The sequence below is a fragment of the Solenopsis invicta genome, chromosome 6 (genome assembly GCF_016802725.1).
Source record: "Solenopsis invicta isolate M01_SB chromosome 6, UNIL_Sinv_3.0, whole genome shotgun sequence".
Lineage (NCBI taxonomy): Eukaryota > Metazoa > Arthropoda > Insecta > Hymenoptera > Formicidae > Solenopsis > Solenopsis invicta.
Window position 1 is genome coordinate 16,833,609 of NC_052669.1, and position 17,503 is coordinate 16,851,111.

General features: G+C 29.2%; 1 protein-coding gene across 6 annotated transcripts in view; it reads right to left on the reverse strand.

Annotated features, from left to right (window-relative positions):
- Positions 1-16,466, reverse strand: part of LOC113004714 (titin) — a 186,040-nt gene extending 169,574 nt beyond the window's left edge. For 3 of the 6 annotated variants that reach the window (XM_039450989.1, XM_039450987.1, XM_039450993.1), the window contains exons 1-8: positions 16,256-16,466; positions 14,878-15,016; positions 10,159-10,459; positions 4,746-4,926; positions 996-1,246; positions 745-889; positions 460-672; positions 195-377 (exon numbers count right to left, since the gene is read on the reverse strand). In XM_039450989.1, coding sequence (XP_039306923.1) covers positions 195-377; positions 460-672; positions 745-889; positions 996-1,246; positions 4,746-4,926; positions 10,159-10,459; positions 14,878-15,016; positions 16,256-16,268 — 1,426 coding nt within the window. In that variant the 5' untranslated portion in view covers positions 16,269-16,466. Of the gene's footprint in view, positions 1-194; positions 378-459; positions 673-744; positions 909-995; positions 1,247-4,745; positions 4,927-10,158; positions 10,460-12,345; positions 13,247-14,877; positions 15,017-16,255 lie in introns of those variants that run through there. The other 3 variants (XM_039450992.1, XM_039450988.1, XM_039450991.1) reach the window with 3 other exon arrangements.
- Between the last annotated feature and the right edge of the window lie 1,037 nt (positions 16,467-17,503).

The window sequence follows — 17,503 nt, forward strand, 5'->3', positions numbered from 1 at the left end:
TTTAATATTAATTGTTATATAATTTAATGTAAAATTTTGTATCTTATATTTTAGCAATTCAAAAAAGTAACAAAGAAGGTAAGGAATTGTTACTCTCTAAATAATGGTAACGAGTTATTGGTTACTTTTGTGAAGTAATGTTTCTAATTCTGTTTATAAAATAAAAAAAATATATAATAAAAATAGATGCGTACCTAGTGAATTAGTTCCGGTTAATTGATAGACGTCTCCTGGTTTAAGTTCTTGACCGTCTTTAAACCATCTCAGCCATGGCGTTGGGAAACCTACAACTTTGCATTCGAACGAGACAAGACCTTCTTCTGTCAAAACTGCTTTCAAATTCTCCATGAAACGCGGTTTCCTATAATTCCTTGGAACTTGCAAAAAGTAAAATAAAAATTAATAGAACAATTTTATTTTTTGTTATAAATCAGTTTTGTCTATTATTGTAATACGTACTAGACATTGCTACATAACAACTCGTAAACTGCTTCATATTATCTTCGCTGCTAGCAACACATTTCCATTCACCCTCATCCATGGCTTCTACTTGTTTTATTTCGATCGAGTATCCTCCGATACCATCCTCTATTACATGATATTTTTCACTGGGTTCTACGCGACCTTCCTTGTTATACCAGGTGATTGCTTTTGGCCAGGGTGGTACTTGAACTATTAATGTTGACGTTCCATATATAAATATAAAATAACTATTAATAAAAATAGAAAAAATTATTAATTTACCGCGACAAGATAGTACGATGGAGTCTCCAATCCGACAACATTCGTCTTGGAGCATCTGTTTAAATATCGGAAGTAGTCCAGATGGTGCTAAAGCATCCGCCGGTTTCAATGAACCTTCTCGGCTTCCTCTTCCAACTACGTGAACCTGCGTTAAAATAACGAGTCTACGTTGCGTTCAATGAAATTGATATTAGAAAATAAGAGAATGATTACAATTATTATTATACAATAGTAATAGCAAGCGCATTTACTTTTGAAGAAGAATAGGCCGTTCCCATGCAATTGACCGCTTCGCAAGTATAAACACCAAGAGATGTTGGATCATCGGGATTAGCAGTCAAAGCAAACACATCGCCAGCTTTGATTTCCTTGTTATCTTTAAACCACTTCAATACCGGCGTAGGTACACCAATTACTTTACATTCCAATGACACGGTACCTGTCTCAGTGAGTAGTGCGCGGAGTTCTTCAACAAATTCTGGTTTTTTGTAAGCCCTGGGAACTAAAGATGTATAAAATTTGAAAACGATCCAAGTTAGTGTGTTTGTAGATTACACTTAATTCCACGCTTTATAACAAGAAAATTTATCTACGGCATTTAACGTTTAATACAAGAGTGGCATACTCTTTCGTGCCTGGCGTCCAATTTCTTTCTTTACAGGCTATCGCGAGATACTAAAATTCGAATTTGTCTTGCTGCCGAGTCGTGGATGAACGACGAAGTTGTGTCGCGTTCGTGAGCGTGATTACAAGGTGCTGCACAATACTGGCTTAAAGTAACTTTGATGTTTCTATTTTGCTGTTAAACTGCTGATTATACGTCATATATTATTACCTCAATGTCGACATATGCAAAATTTAAACAAATTAATATAAAGCAAATTGTAAGCATCATAAGCAGATTTTATTTACAATTAGACACGTTTTGTTTTCTAGATAGTTATATTGAAATAAATACAATCAGATCTGGATTGTTTAAATAAAGTACAACTGTAGCTATGGTCAGATCTGAGCAGATATGATTAGATTTAAGCCAATTAGGACTAAATTTGATCTAAGATTAAGTTAAATATAAACATTTATAACCACACGCGCGCGCGCGCGCACGCCACACACACACACACACACACACACACACACACACACACACAAACACACATACACGCACACACAACCACTCGCACACGCACACGTACACGCACACGCACACGCACACGCACACATACACAGAGATCTGCATAGATGTGTGAAAACGTCATACTTGAGCATATCTGATCAAATATAATTCGATTTGTCAAGACGTAATTTGATCTGATCTAATCTAATTCTTCTTTTGGATGTAAATAAACAAATTATTTATATCTCAGAAACGGTTGAGTTTTTGACCTATGTTTACGAAGGTTTTTTTATTCAGCGTTGTATTCACAGGAACTATTTACCATATAAATAATAGGCCTGGTTTTTTGAACACCCTTTATATAAGTTACTATTTAAATCCATACACGCTAATACCTTGCACATTTTGGATCCATTGTGCATTTTAACCCTTAAACACACTGCTCTTGTAAAATACGTAAAAACATTTTCCAGTCTGAGAGATTTTTTCAGCTTCGAAAAGTTATAACTTTGATTCCAATCAACATTTTTCAACAATTTTTTTTTAAATAAAAATTCGGAATCTCAGAAATGCGATTGCACAATCGATATTGCTGAAAAATAATTTATTGTGAAGTTATAAAGAAAAAACCATTAAGCAAAAATGAAAAATTGTTCAAAAATCAATTTTTCTTTTAAAAAATCATCTTCATAATAAAAAAGTTTTTAAGGCTTTTAAAATACGACGTTTTAAAGCTAAAAAAATCATATTTTCAAAAAAAGTATAACATTGTCATTTCTTTTAAATTAAAGGTATAATTATGTAACAAGGAAAATACAAGATTTTTTTTATTTGAACTCCATGTATTAAAAATTAAAAATTGATGTGTTTTATGATATATTTCGGACCCTGCGCAAAGTCCCTTTTTCTACAGCACTATATAGAGTAAAGTCGCTTATTATGAGATACCCCTTTTTAAACACTTGTATGACCTTCCCAAGATTCACAAACCGGGAATTCCATTTAGAATAATAATATCATCAATCAATAGTCTTTTAGGGAGGGTCCCAGATGCGCATGGACCCAATCGGACACCACCAATCACGTAATCTAATCTAATCCAACCAACGGAAATACTGTAGGCATCGGCCGCTATAATTGGTGGTGTCCAATTGGGTTTGTGCGCATCTGGGACTCTCCCGTCTTTTATACGGTCTTTACTTTTTTATACGAGCTTATCTCAAAAAATATTCCGGAGACTTCAAGTAAAGTAAAAAACAGCTTTCAACTAGTTCAAAAATTAAAGAGCAAACATTTGGATCCAGATTATATTCTAATCTCGTTGGATGTTGTATCATTATTTACAAATATTCCAACTGAGCTTTAGAAAGCATTTCTAACAAATGGGAGTACCTCAGGGATGCTTGCAACATTCCGAAACATAAAAATTTTAGACAATGAATAGTTCTTAAGCAGGCGGTTAATATGTGACATGCTTTATATTTAATTACAAAACGATAGTCTCAATTTGCAAACAGACACCAAATGCATGCATCACGTGTACCTCTCATTATTGAGAAAATAGTTAGAGATTCGATATCTTATTGAACGATGTACAATTTATGATTTATTTCAATTTTAATAGTTTACTCATTATTAATTTATTTATATCTTTATACAGTACTTCTTTTGTTCTGTTATTTCTCTGTTCTTATTTATGTATGTATTTGTTATTTATATTTGGACCGCTTGACATTTTTGTTTCGTTAATGTAATCCAATTGACTCTATTCGATACATTCAGTAAACGATTTTACTTGAGACAAGAAACACGTTTCTTTGCAGAGCGAAAAACTTTCGATTGTATACTTTTGACAAAAAATATTGCTTAATAATAAGCATTATCCAAGGCTTCACTAGTCTTCATCAGTTTTAATTGGTGAGTTATTTTGCAATAGTCTTAATTAATAAAATTGTTTGTCATCTAAAATAGAATACAAACGTACAAAAATTTATAGAGAAGTGTCATCTCCTTCGACATTGTTACGTGTAAAGTTGTCACTACTTATTTGGCAAACCGTTGGTGATTCAACTATTTCTTGCTTTGTAGACTGATGACAACTAGACTTTTTTCAAGTTTCCATTATCAATACGCTGAGAATGATTCCAAAATGAGTCAAAACGTTCGCAATTTTGTCATTTAAAATAAATAAGTATTTATAATAATATTAATAATTGTGATTGCACACATATACCCGCGCTGACTCTCAGTAGCATCATTTTCAATTTTTTATTGTTTAAAATTTAAAGATTTACCTCAAAAGCTTGACAGTAACGAATTTTATAAATATTTTTTCTTAATAACTGCAAACATGATCTAATAATAAATTTTTTACTAAATAGGTTTCACTTTAAGAGAAATACATCCAAGAGACAATTCCGTACACAATTATATATTTTAACAAAAAATTTACTATCTTATATTAAGAGCCTATCCCATAATAAACAAGTTTACCCTAGTATTCTAATTTTAGATAAAGTATATGCGAATAACATATGCGAACAAACTTGTTCGAACTTGTTTTATCTGGTTTTTTAAATATAAGATTACTCACAAAAAAGTTGCACGCACACAATGGTGCTTCCACAAACTCCAACAAAACTTTGCTGCCGTGCCGGTAGCACTTTGAATTCTAGTTAACCAATAAAGTTGATCAACCAATTAAAAAAAGAGATTTAAAATTATTTTTACCCCCTGGTCCAAATCTCCTATCTCATTCCATCTTCATACAGCAAAAGTTCGAAACTTCATAGGGATCTCCCTAACTCCCTAGTGTGTTTAAGGGTTAAGGTCCTACACTCAAAGAATTAAAAACATTAAATAAATGAAATAAATGATTGATTACCAATGACGGTGAGAGTGGATGTACACGAGGATCTTCCGCTGTGATTTTCTGCCATGCAGGTCCAGGATCCTTGATCATCGACTGTAACGGGAGCGACGTCAACACAATGAAAATTTCCTTCGTGAACGAGAAAGAATCTATGTCCATCGTGAATAGGCAAATCATCTTTATACCAAGTTATCTGAAATTAGTGAATTTAATTTACTTAGTATAGGAAAAAGCTGTCGCTTAAAATGAGTCTTTAATATTATTTTATTATACATCTTTATACCATCGTGAATAGGTAAGACATTTTTTTACCAACTTCTCTGAAATTAGTAAATCTAAAATCACATATATAAGTTTTAAGACCGTGATTTGTATGCAATAAGACGCATACAAATCACGGTCTTAAAACCTATAGCAAGATCTTGGTGCTGAAATAATTGTGTTTAAAATCAAAAGTAACGGCGCGCAGTTTAAATAAATTGAAAGCTGTACTACACGGAAAAAAATGACTATGGGTGTAACATTTTTCCCATTAAATCGATTGGCGCAATCAGTTTTTCTTTGCAGCCAATTTTTAACAATTTGTTTATAACAATTAGTTGGAAAATCAACTTTTGCAACGTGCTTTTTACATCAATAATGTTTTTTTATGCTCCGGTACTATTTCTAATTGTTACTTTTGGCTATCTTTATTGGTCTGGTCATGGGCAGAAACAGATTTTAATTATTTATATAATTTGTATTCAAAATATCTAACAATATCTAAATAATTAAAGGGCTAGTGAGTGTTCGCGCGGTACTCAAGACGTAAATTTCTTTCTGTTTAAATCAACTTTAATATAACTTTTTATTAAAGATTTCACAAATACACGATTAGCTCAGAGTTAGCGTATTAGGTTATTGTTCCGAAGATCTTAGGTTCGAATTCCGCCGGCGCCGATGCGTTTTCAAAAATTGTAAAATAATGCGTAATTGTAATTAGGGAAATAGGAATCTTATATGCAAAACAATGAATACAGATTATTAAGCTATAAGAATAATAAAATCTGTTAAAAAACTAAAAAAAAAATTTTTTTAATTGCACATTTGCCGAAAAGTACTCGTATACGTATATGTAACTATGGTTGCAGGAACAATATTATTACGATTGTAGCATCCATATGTAGATACCCTCACTAAGGTTGGGGCAACCATTGGGATCACTTCCACATCTACTATGTTTCCCACAACTATTTTGTATTGATGAGCGGAAAATAACGTTATTATTTAGTTGTGGCAACCGTTACTTTTTCTCCGTGTATATGTAAAAATTATTTATGAAATATTATTTCAGTACTAAGATCTTGCTATGACTGTCTTATTGTAAACAAATCACGGTCTTAAAATCTATTATTTAATTAATGAATCTGACTTAATCGTCATAAAAAAAAATTTTTACGAAAAAAAAACACTCAAAAAGATACGAGTAACACAACTCAATTTAATTTTATTTCGAACATTTAACTTAAGTGTAATCCTCAATTTGAATGTTATCCTCAACTTAAGAATTAACTTGAATATTACTTTTAAGTTGACTAAGACCAATGTCGACAGAGCTAGAAACCAATTCGAGTTCTCGGATTGAAAACTGTATAGCTAATCAACTGATTTTTATGGAAAAGAGGCAATTTTATTAACTTTACAATTTTTTTTTATTCAAAAACTCGAATCAATTTTCAACACCGTAAACATTGGCTCTACACTAAAGATAACAATTAATAAAAGTTACAACCTTCATAATAATATATCTTATAATATATGCATATCTAATGAATGGAATATTATTATATTAAAATTATAGTAAAATATAAACTTTATGTATTTTTATTACATTTTATGTTATGTTACTTATCACATCATTTTACATATCGTTAAATAACATTTTATCAATATTTTTTGTTTAAACATATTTTAATCTTTTTTCTAGTAGTACAAATAATTATTATAAATCATTATAATAAATATATTATTAATAATAACATTATTAATCAACATTTAGTTAAAAAATTGAAATGTTTTCATTTTTAAATGCTTAAATGTTTTTTGACGTTTACATTCAGCATTGATTTAAATTATAAGAATTAACAAGTGACATTTGAGACTTAATTTGAAAATAACATTCAAAGGGATTATACTTAACTATTGAGAGTTATATCCAAATGTCGAGAGTAAATTCTTAAATGTTTAGTGTTTACACTCAAATTTGTGTGAGAATGTTCAATTATTGAAAGCGATATACTTAATTTTTTTAATATATACTTAATTTTTTAAATATATACACTCAATTTCAATTATAAACTCTCAATCTTTAGATGTGCACATTCACAGTTTGAGTGTAAACACTTGACCAGCAGTGTAAACACATAAAATTTAAGTATAATAATGTATACTCAATTTTGAGAGTAAACTTCAGATAAATAGCAACTTTTTTATTATTTTACAATATAAAAAAACATTTAAAAAAAAATTAAAATAAATATTTTTTTAATGTAAAAAAATAAAACTATTCTATTAATTTTAACGTTTTTAAAAAAAATTTTTTTATTGCAAAAAGTGTTCTTTAAAATATTTAAAAAATAATGTTTTGCTCTCGTTAAGATCAAACCTATTATTACTGGAACTTTTGTTTCATGTTGTAATGATGTTATAGTGACATCACGCCGCCGCGCCGGTGAAAAAGCAGACATTCGAATGACTTCGCTGTAATATCATTGTGCTATAATTGCTTGTCACAACATCTTTGCAACATCACATTTTTTTGCTATGGGTATTTATTGGGTTAATTATATTTGGAAAGAAACGTATGAATATGTTTAATTTGTTGATATTACGTTGAATAAAGCTGTTAAAGTACACTCTTTTATATGATTCTCATATACGTATCCAGTTCTAATAAAAATGAGAAACTTTATAGAACGTTGATAACCATTTAATGAAAACTTTTTGAAAATTTCAAACTTTATAAGAATGCTTACACAACGCCATTGAGTTTGAATGCTTTCGAATGCTTATTAAACCTCATGTAAAATATTTGTACAAATGCTAAGAAAATAATGGTTTTTAGAATATGCTTAATAAATATTGATACATCTTCGTGTAAAGAGTTTGCAGTCAAATTTTCCAAATATTTAGTAAACACTTTTTCCAACGTCGTAAAGCTAATAAATTTAAATTTTTATAATGATCACAAGCGTGGGATCAGCTCAATGTTACCATTCCGGAATCTTAAGTCCGATGTGTTTTTAAAAATGTGTAAATCAATGCGTAATTGTAATTAATAAAATAGAATATATGCTAAATAATGAATATAAATTAAGCTATTAAGCTATATAGATATAGCTTAAACTATTAAGGTATAAAAATAAAAAAAAATAAAGTCTGTTTAAAAAATAAAAAGAATACATTCATTTTTTGTTCAAATATTTGTTTAAAAATGTAACTAAAAAACTGTACATATTCATTGTTACAAGTGAATTCTGGTAATAGTTTAATAACTTAAATTACCCTTGTAATAAAACCTAAATTATTATAATAAAATTCATTATTGGATCAATTTTAATGAATTATTTATTAGTAGGATTACAATAAATACTTTTATTGCCCTTGCACATATTTTTGATGTAATATATCAATTAGATCGTGCAACATCATTTTCATATATGAAAATTTTTCGCATGAATTTAAGAATTAAAGCGCAGATTAAAAATTATTAAACATTTATAGACGCTTACAAATCCGCAGCAAACGCTTAACGTCATATAAACGCTATGCAAACTCTTAAAAAAAACTTTATTTAGAAAAACTTTTTAAAAGCGCTACGTTGTAATTTCATCTTTACATTTAACTAGCCATTTTTAAATTTTCAACAAATTTCCACAAAATAGTCACGTAAACGCCAAATAAACGCTTACAAATTTTTTCATTTTCGTTAAGGAGATAGTACACGATTTTTAGAACGTTTTATACAGGGTTATTATTAATGGTTGTACCACTTTTTACCATAGGAGCATGATTTACCGACACATATTTATTTCTAATATATTATTATATTAGAAATTATAAATGCGTGCTCCTATAGTAAAAAGTGGGTACAACCATTAATATTCACCCTGTAGATGTCTTTAGAGGACTACTATTGAGATAATTTTTATGATAAGTAACATTTGATTAGAATACCTTCATATATGAATGTTATAACCGTAGGATTATTGTTATCTCTCTAATGTGATCTGCAGAACAAATAATGTGATTGAGAAATTATATCTACAAAGCACAGATCTTCTAGGGACATTTATTGCATGACCCTTTGTTTCATCTTAAAGACGTCCTTGGGACATCCTTTGGATAAAATTTGTTGTGTGCGGAGGATATAGTTGTACGGCACAATGCTAAGAACTCCATAAAGATATTCTCCCAAGAATAGATAGCAGCAGCAGTATTACTATCAATTCGAGAAAAATTTTCATATAAAGTGTATTATATTGTGATTCTTCTTGTACATATTATTAATATCTTAGTCAACGAAATGACTGTATTATGCTAGCAGATTAGCAGAAACTGTGTCCGTATTAAATTTTTAATCTTCCAGTGCTACATGTAAACAGATTCTATTATATTTCTAATAGCATTCTGTCGTCTTTGTCTAATAATATAGTTAAAGTAAAGTTGTAACGTTTCTATAGCAGATTCGTTAAAGTTGGAACATACATGTCATTTCCAGAGTTGTAAATTTTCTATAACTCTTTTGTATAGATGGACGAAAAATATTATTATTCTATTGTAGCAAACTTAATTTTATCCCCATGTATGATTTGTTGCAACGCGCAATACGCTATAATATATTAGGTTATTTTGAGCGTAGCGGAAGAGGCATGCGAAGAAATATCGGCGTGTATGTCTCCTGGCATAGTATGCGGGCATGCTTAATAATAGTATTAATACGACGCATAAGAACGCGTAACCAGCTTCCTTTACTCTTCATCGTCTTTCGTCGCGAGTTCAGGTCATGGACCTACCGGTACCTATCTTAATTCGTCTTTCCTATTTCATTCAATACTAGGATAGAAGAAAAAGAAATATTTGATAAAAAGTCCTCATTAGTACTATAAATTTCAAAATCTGAGTTGATCGTAATAGTTGACTCTATATATTATTCGATTATATGAGCAAGAACGTTTCTTACATCATGTTAGGGATATGTTACGAAGTAGAATTTTATTCTCTTGTTAATACATAAATTATTTAATTAAACTAATATTTGTGTGTGTATATATATATATATATACATACTAATATTTGTGTGTGTATATATATATATATATACAAACAAATTGTTCTTCTTTGTTAGTATTTCTTGCAAAAGTTGTATCTATGTATAAAATCGTACCTTCAAAGTGGTTGAACTTTGAATTTCTACGAGAAATCTGGTCCGAGTGCCAACTTTTACTTCGAGATCGCTCAATCTTCTTAAAAAGACAGGAGGATCACCTTCTTCGTAACTTCGTTCGCTAATACTTAAATGAATTTTCTTTAAAGCTCCTTTATCATTTTCTTGTTCGAGCCTCGTTGCTACGAGAGAATAGTAGCCCGTATCATTTTTACGTGATTGCTTTAAGGCCAGCTGTACAACATTGCTTCGTATCGATAATTGATAACGATCTGATGAAACTGGTAATCCATCTCGTATTCTGAAATTTGATAAATCAATCAATATTAATTTATCATAAGTGTGACAAATTAAATCTTAGAATATGATTAAATAAAATATAAAAATTACTACGTAATTTTTGTTAAAAATGTTAAGAAAGTTTATTATATTATGGTATTCTCCATACACGTGTTTAACATCTATGTCTGAATAAAAATATATTACATTGGCCCGACATATTTCGGTCAACAGAATGATCTAGAGTCTTGGCATTGCTCTACTACCCTATTTTTATCATCTTTTTCACAGTGTGATGAGCTTGCTTAAAACCGAGAAAAAAGTTGCCTATGTTTAACGATCTTAAACTTCTTTTTTCTCGTACAAACTATAAATAAATCATCATTTGTGTTGTTTAAATTAATAATAGGCATACAGAACGATCCTAAAAATATCATATATTAATGTACCAAGTACGCAACTTTGTGCAACCGCATGCATCTGACGTAAGAACTGATACCAATATGAAATGATACGCGATGTCATCTGTTGGTAACCCAAATTTTTTCGTTTATTTTACACATTAAATGTATATGTTTTTATAAAGGAGAATGTAATAATATGGCACCCATTTCCATTTTATTGAATAAGTTTGTGAATAATTAAAATTTTATATTGAAACTTGAAAAATTATATTATAATTAAAGCGTTGTTTAAGAAATTCTACATGTAAATTAATGAAATATCATTTAAGATGTAATTTATAAAAATGTGACGCCCTGCATAATCGGTGTAAGAAGCAAAGTGGTTGTAATGTGACTAGCCCCAAAATAAATATAAAAAATAAGTTTAGTTTAAAAAATAAACAGTATTTTATTACAAAATTATATCTTTTAAATTTTCTATCGTTTAGAACTTTCTTGCGTTCAGAAATATTAAAGATATCGTTGGAGAAATCATTTAATTCTTATTTAACATTAAATAACAAGCATAAAAGAATATCTTTAAATTGTTTATATTTCTGAACATAGTTCTCTAGAGTAACAATCGATTTATCGAAGAAATATTTCGATATGAAAATGTTACTTAAAATGCCATATTAACAAAATCTCATGTCATTGTTTAACTTTGCATAATTCAAAATGTGTACAATCGAATAAAAAGTTAAATAACAAAGACAACATGTATATACATTAGTGTGATAATACGCTCAAGTTTATAAATAACAGCAAAGTATGTGTAATTAAGTGCTAAAGTGTATCTTGAAAAAGTTTCGAAGCGTTCAAAAGTAAAATTACTTTATAATAGTTATCAACTATTACATTATTGACACATTAGCACCACTAAAATAACAGCAGACTCCTAAACGTATTCCATAAGCATTTTTAGAATTTGTCACCTAATGACGTAGATAAGAGGGATGGTCATAATATCTACAATAAACATAACATCCTCTTCTCTTCTATCGATACATATATAATTTATAATATTTAAATACTTAATGTGTTCATGAAATTTAATATTATTTAATCGTCAATTGATATATATATATATATATATATATATATATATATAATGTTTAAAGATACGAATGATATTGTACACTGAAGGAAAAAGTTTGATAATATAATAATAAAGTTTTGATGACATAATTTCAATTAAATGATTGTTTAATATAAATAAATATTTAGTAATACTTAATAATTATATCAATAATAATCAATCAATTAGTAAACGGTTACCAAATGGCTACTAAGTATTATTAAATGTTTAATTACATTAATAAAATATCTTAATGAAATTATTTTGTCAAAACTTAATAATTATCAACTAAACTTAATTATATTACTACCAAAATTTTTTCGGTAGTTTTGAGTATAATGATTTATAGAAATTAATGTTAAATCAAGAGCGTTTTTATTCTCCTACCGGTATTCCGATCCATCGGAAGAAGACCCATTAATAACATTCTTTTTACCATTAGTGCATTTACAGCAATCACTTCCCATGACGAATCAAAATAAAAGAAGCAAATTTCTTGTTTTATGTCAAAATGCACTATCGATGAGGTAAGTGCCATAAATCGCCCACATTCTTCTACAAATACACAACATTTCGGCTCAGAACGAAATCTATTTTTAGAGAATCTTCAATGTCTTTTTATCTCTTTACTTTTCACATATCTAACATGTTTTACATTAATAACTTGTTATGTATTCAATTTTCGATCTGTCATATATAATCTTCGTTAACGATACTGCAGGCACTGCATGAGTAACAAAATTAATGGGATACACATTGGTCAATCGAATTCTTATAGCACAGTGGCGCTCTACAAATTCGTTTCATTGAGGCATCGATATATGTCTCAAATCTCTCAAGGATCAAGACATCGATTTAATTTTAATTTTACATCATTAAATTGAGTTGCTACAACAGCAAAAATTTGTCTTTTTAAAAATGTTTTCAGTTTCTCTTCGTTTTTCAAGTTGTTATCATGAAGTTGTTATTTTAAAATTTTGAATCATAAATTCACAAATCTCTTAAAAGATTTTTCATTTAAAAATAGAATTTATGATAAGGAATCTTCTTATTGGTTGATAATTTTACTCATTTATTTGTGTTGAAAATAATTAAAAAAATACACAAGAAAACGACAAATAACCAAGCTACAAATTAGAACTTCAATAACTCGGTTATATTTGAATTCACAACCACCTTCTTAATATCGACAGGTAAGAGACACGTATCGATACACTCAAATTTAACAATTTAAATCCCTTAAGGATTTGTCGATCGTCGCGACGCTCTCTCAGCGTCAGACTGATAGCGAAACGCCAACGTCAAACTGTCCCCTCCCAATTTTCCACCTCCATCCACGGATTCGTTGAGATAGTTATGAGGAACTTTAAGCAACGGGCTATCTCGTGTAGAAGTAAGCAAGTGCCAACCGTGGAATAGGTGGACTGAGCGGAGGTATAGGGGTTCTTTCATCTTGTGAAACTTTCAAGCGTGGTCGAAATTAGCTTATATAGCATAATGTTTGTGCGAAGAGGAATATTCACAGACAAACTAAAATTTTGATTTTTCTAATTTCTGGAAAAAATCTGACAAAATTTGAAGTAAGAGAAATCGGAGCTCATTGGCACAAGAGACAAGTTGACATTGCGTTTTGTTTGTATATTTATGACGAAAGAAACATTGGAGAAGTTATCACAAATATCTTTTTTATAATATAAATACATTCCTAAAGTTTTTTTCAAGTACTTTTTCAGAAATCTTCATTCTAAATTTAAAATATAAAAGTTCTTAAAAATTATATAAAAAAATTTGATACAATTTTTCACTAAAAAATGTCTTGAACTAAGAAGGATATACCTTCTGTTCAAAAAGTAACTGGAAATGTTTGTTTAAATAAAGTGGTTGGATCGATATCGAAAGTCTTTTTTGCCGCTCAATTGGCACTACTCGATTTTCAAGCGGAGGTTCAGTATGATATGTCAATTTGTTTACGGCAGCTGTTTATATATTAGTCGACTTTTAGTATTTATTACGATTTTCTTTTGTAGCTTTTTTTAAAAATTTGAAACGCTTTTCATGAAGTAATAATTTGAGTTTTTAGAAAAAGTCACAGAGGTCTACTCTCTAAAATCTTTGGAGTGGAATCCCACTCTAAAGGTATGAAAATCCTGCCAGTCTTGATAAAGAGTGGCAGGATTTTCACACTTTTAGAATGGAATTCCACTCTTTTAGATGAAATTTTACTCCAAAACATTTAGAGAGTAAGTTTAATATAATATTAAGTTAAATAACATTTATAATATTTAGTTTTCAATTTTATTGAACATGTAAAACTACTCGATAAAAAATTTTTTATTATATAATTATATATAGTTATATATAATCATATATAATTATACATAATTATATACGGTTATATATAATTGTATACGGTTATATATAATTATATATGAAAAATATTTTACTGGATAAATGACATCATAGTGTATGTTCTCGAAACAACTTCAATTAGAGTCTGTTGTCTTTTCATATCAAAAAAATTTATTTCAATTTTCAATGATCGATATCAAATAAATTATTACAATAGCATATTGTTCATTTTCTTCGACAAATATTTATTAATGTTAAACCTCACAAATGCGGACACATTGCTTACATTCTTAGCAAAGTAATGATCCATGCAAGAATATTGAGTGAGACTACGGCAAGTGTAATTCGGTTCTCTGAAATTAAGTGCGCGACAGCTCAAAATAACTCGCGTTTGATCCTTGGCACGTCCCAAGGTTCTATGTAAAATTAAGGCCAATGCATGAGAATGAACGATAACGCGAAAACATTGTTTCCAGATTGTAATATTGCAGTATAACAGAAACAAGTAAACATCTGATGTCATTAACATTTTATTCTATAAATTTAAAATATTGTCTGTTATGTACTCACAGTTCGAATCGCAAGTCATCGTAATTGTCGCATAAAGCCAATTTCAATTCGATAATGATATCTTCACCTACATGTCCTTGAACCAATACGATCTCATCTTCTTCGATCCATTCTGGGGGCCCTTTGTTTTTCAGTGTATCTGCATATATTTATATTGTACAATAAATTAATTATGCTTTAGTATTTTTACAATATAAAAAAGTTATTATTATTTATCGAAAGTTTTCGTTAAGAAATATTTTTTTGTACGTAATGACGGAAGAAAATTTTATATTGAAAAGCTACCTGTTATTCGAGACTAACGTGCTTTGCAAAATGGTTATAGGAATGATAGTAATATGCAAAATACTTATATGAATATAAATAATTATGTAGCACGAGAGCGTGGTAAAGCAAAACCATTTAAGAAAATAAAGTGGAAATAAATCTATCGAAAGCAATAATTATATATTGTATACATTATTGGTTATTATTAATTATTGGTTATTTACTTAACTTTGCTCGTTTATAATCTTTTTAATTTCACTTTTTGTTAAAAATAAGTTAAGCTCTATCGCCTTAACATTTTTTAATTATAATATATTTTTCTTTGAAAAATCTTCTTTTCTTACAAACTTTATGATGTGCGCTTCATATTTTGATTAGATACATCTATTTCACACTTATACCATTAATACAAATAAACATTTTCAGGTTTACCTAACAAAAATTTTGGCAAATAACAACAATTTTTATTGATTTTGTAAAAATATCTGTTATGAACTTGTTAAGTGTTTTATAAAACCAAACGTCTTTTAAACTACTTATTCGATCATGTATTTTATATCAACTTATGGCTGATAGAAAAAAATTTATAGAATACCGTTATATATTTCATTTTGAATGCATATATAAGGTGGAATCTGTAAAATTGACATCTGAGAGACAAAACTTAGCGATGTCAGTGAATAATGATAAAAATCTTATATATAAGTATCTATATAGCACTTAGTAAATAAATTTTGTCACTTTTAATTATAAATATTATACATAACATTTCTATAACTTTATTTTTGACATTAACTTTTTTTAAATAAATTTTTAAACCCAATCATTATTTACCATTTGTATTTTATATACCTCATTTAACTATACATCGACAATTCATATCTTTCCTTTTTTCCAAATATAATATTTTATTTATATATTATCTCAACTATAATTAATAAATTACTGTTTTTTTAATTACGAGCATGTATAAAACACACATAAAAGGTATAAAAAGCCGTCATGACGATATGTGTCGATAAACTGGTTGCACCGATTGTCTTGATTCGTCATTGACGCTACACCGGCTATACCGGCAAACACGCTACGACAACTTAATCGTACATCTTACCTGTTAAGGTCATCTCGTTAGATGTTATGTAGAACAATCTTTCCGTGCATTGACATTACTTGCAGAGATCCGAGATGTGTACGCGTGTATTACTTGAGAAGACCTGCACCGTCTTCCGTCACCACCGCTACCAACTTGTTCCTATCTTGACCCTATATTAATACAGCACACCTTATGCTACGACGTCTGACGGTAGGAGAGGCCCTGCTCCGTTCTAAAATCGTCTCAACGCCGCGCTCTCAGCTTCGTCGTTTTAACGAAAGAAGCACATGCGCCGTTTGAAATCTCCGTACCCACTTTCTATAATACATTACTTCCCTTTCGTTGACATAACTGCCAGTAACGCTTATGACTTTTTTATTTTCATAGCTAATTTTCTCTTCGTTTTTTTATTTTGTATTTTATATGTAAATATATAATACTTCGTATTAAATAATTAAGCAAATTGAATTTAATACAATAGACAGGAAAATAATACAAATTACAAAGATTTTATATAGAAGACATATGTGCGAAAATAATTACTATGTGTCCCAATGTGTATTTAAATAATCATGAAATATAGATAATTTTAGAATAACGTATAATTATATATGAAATTATACATATATACATATATAATATAATAATATAACATGAAATAATGAAATATATAATATTTGAGTTTGATGGAAACAGATAAGATAAATGTCGCAGTGGCCGGACATTAAAGAGCTAATCTTCATTTAAAATATGATTTTTTACATCAAAATAATACTTTTTTATATCTTTTTATATACATAATGAAGATTATACTTTAACAAAAATTGACATTTAAAGGACTAATAAGAATATATGCATGGTAGTTGGTACACAAAAGATTTCTTTTAATCAGCTTTTTCTTTACATGTACGTTTCAGCCGCGCTTTGAGCTATCCTCAGAATAACAATAAACGGTTTATAATATCCGTGGCAGGATCAACGAGTTTCTCTCAATGAATCCATGATGTTGCATTGGCACATGATTGAAAGAACCAGTGACAACAAAACGGATTTAGTGACTCTAAAGTTGAAAATTTTGATGGTGTCAGATCAAATAGTGAATAAAAAAAACTTGAGCACTTTCCATGCTATGCAGGTGAATATTATAAAAAAATTCTTTAAAAACTATTGTACAGCCGTACTAATTGAAAGAAACTAAGAAACTCGTTGTAATATGATATAAGGGGACTAGTGAGAATGGCAAACGATTTGTCACTGGCACACGGA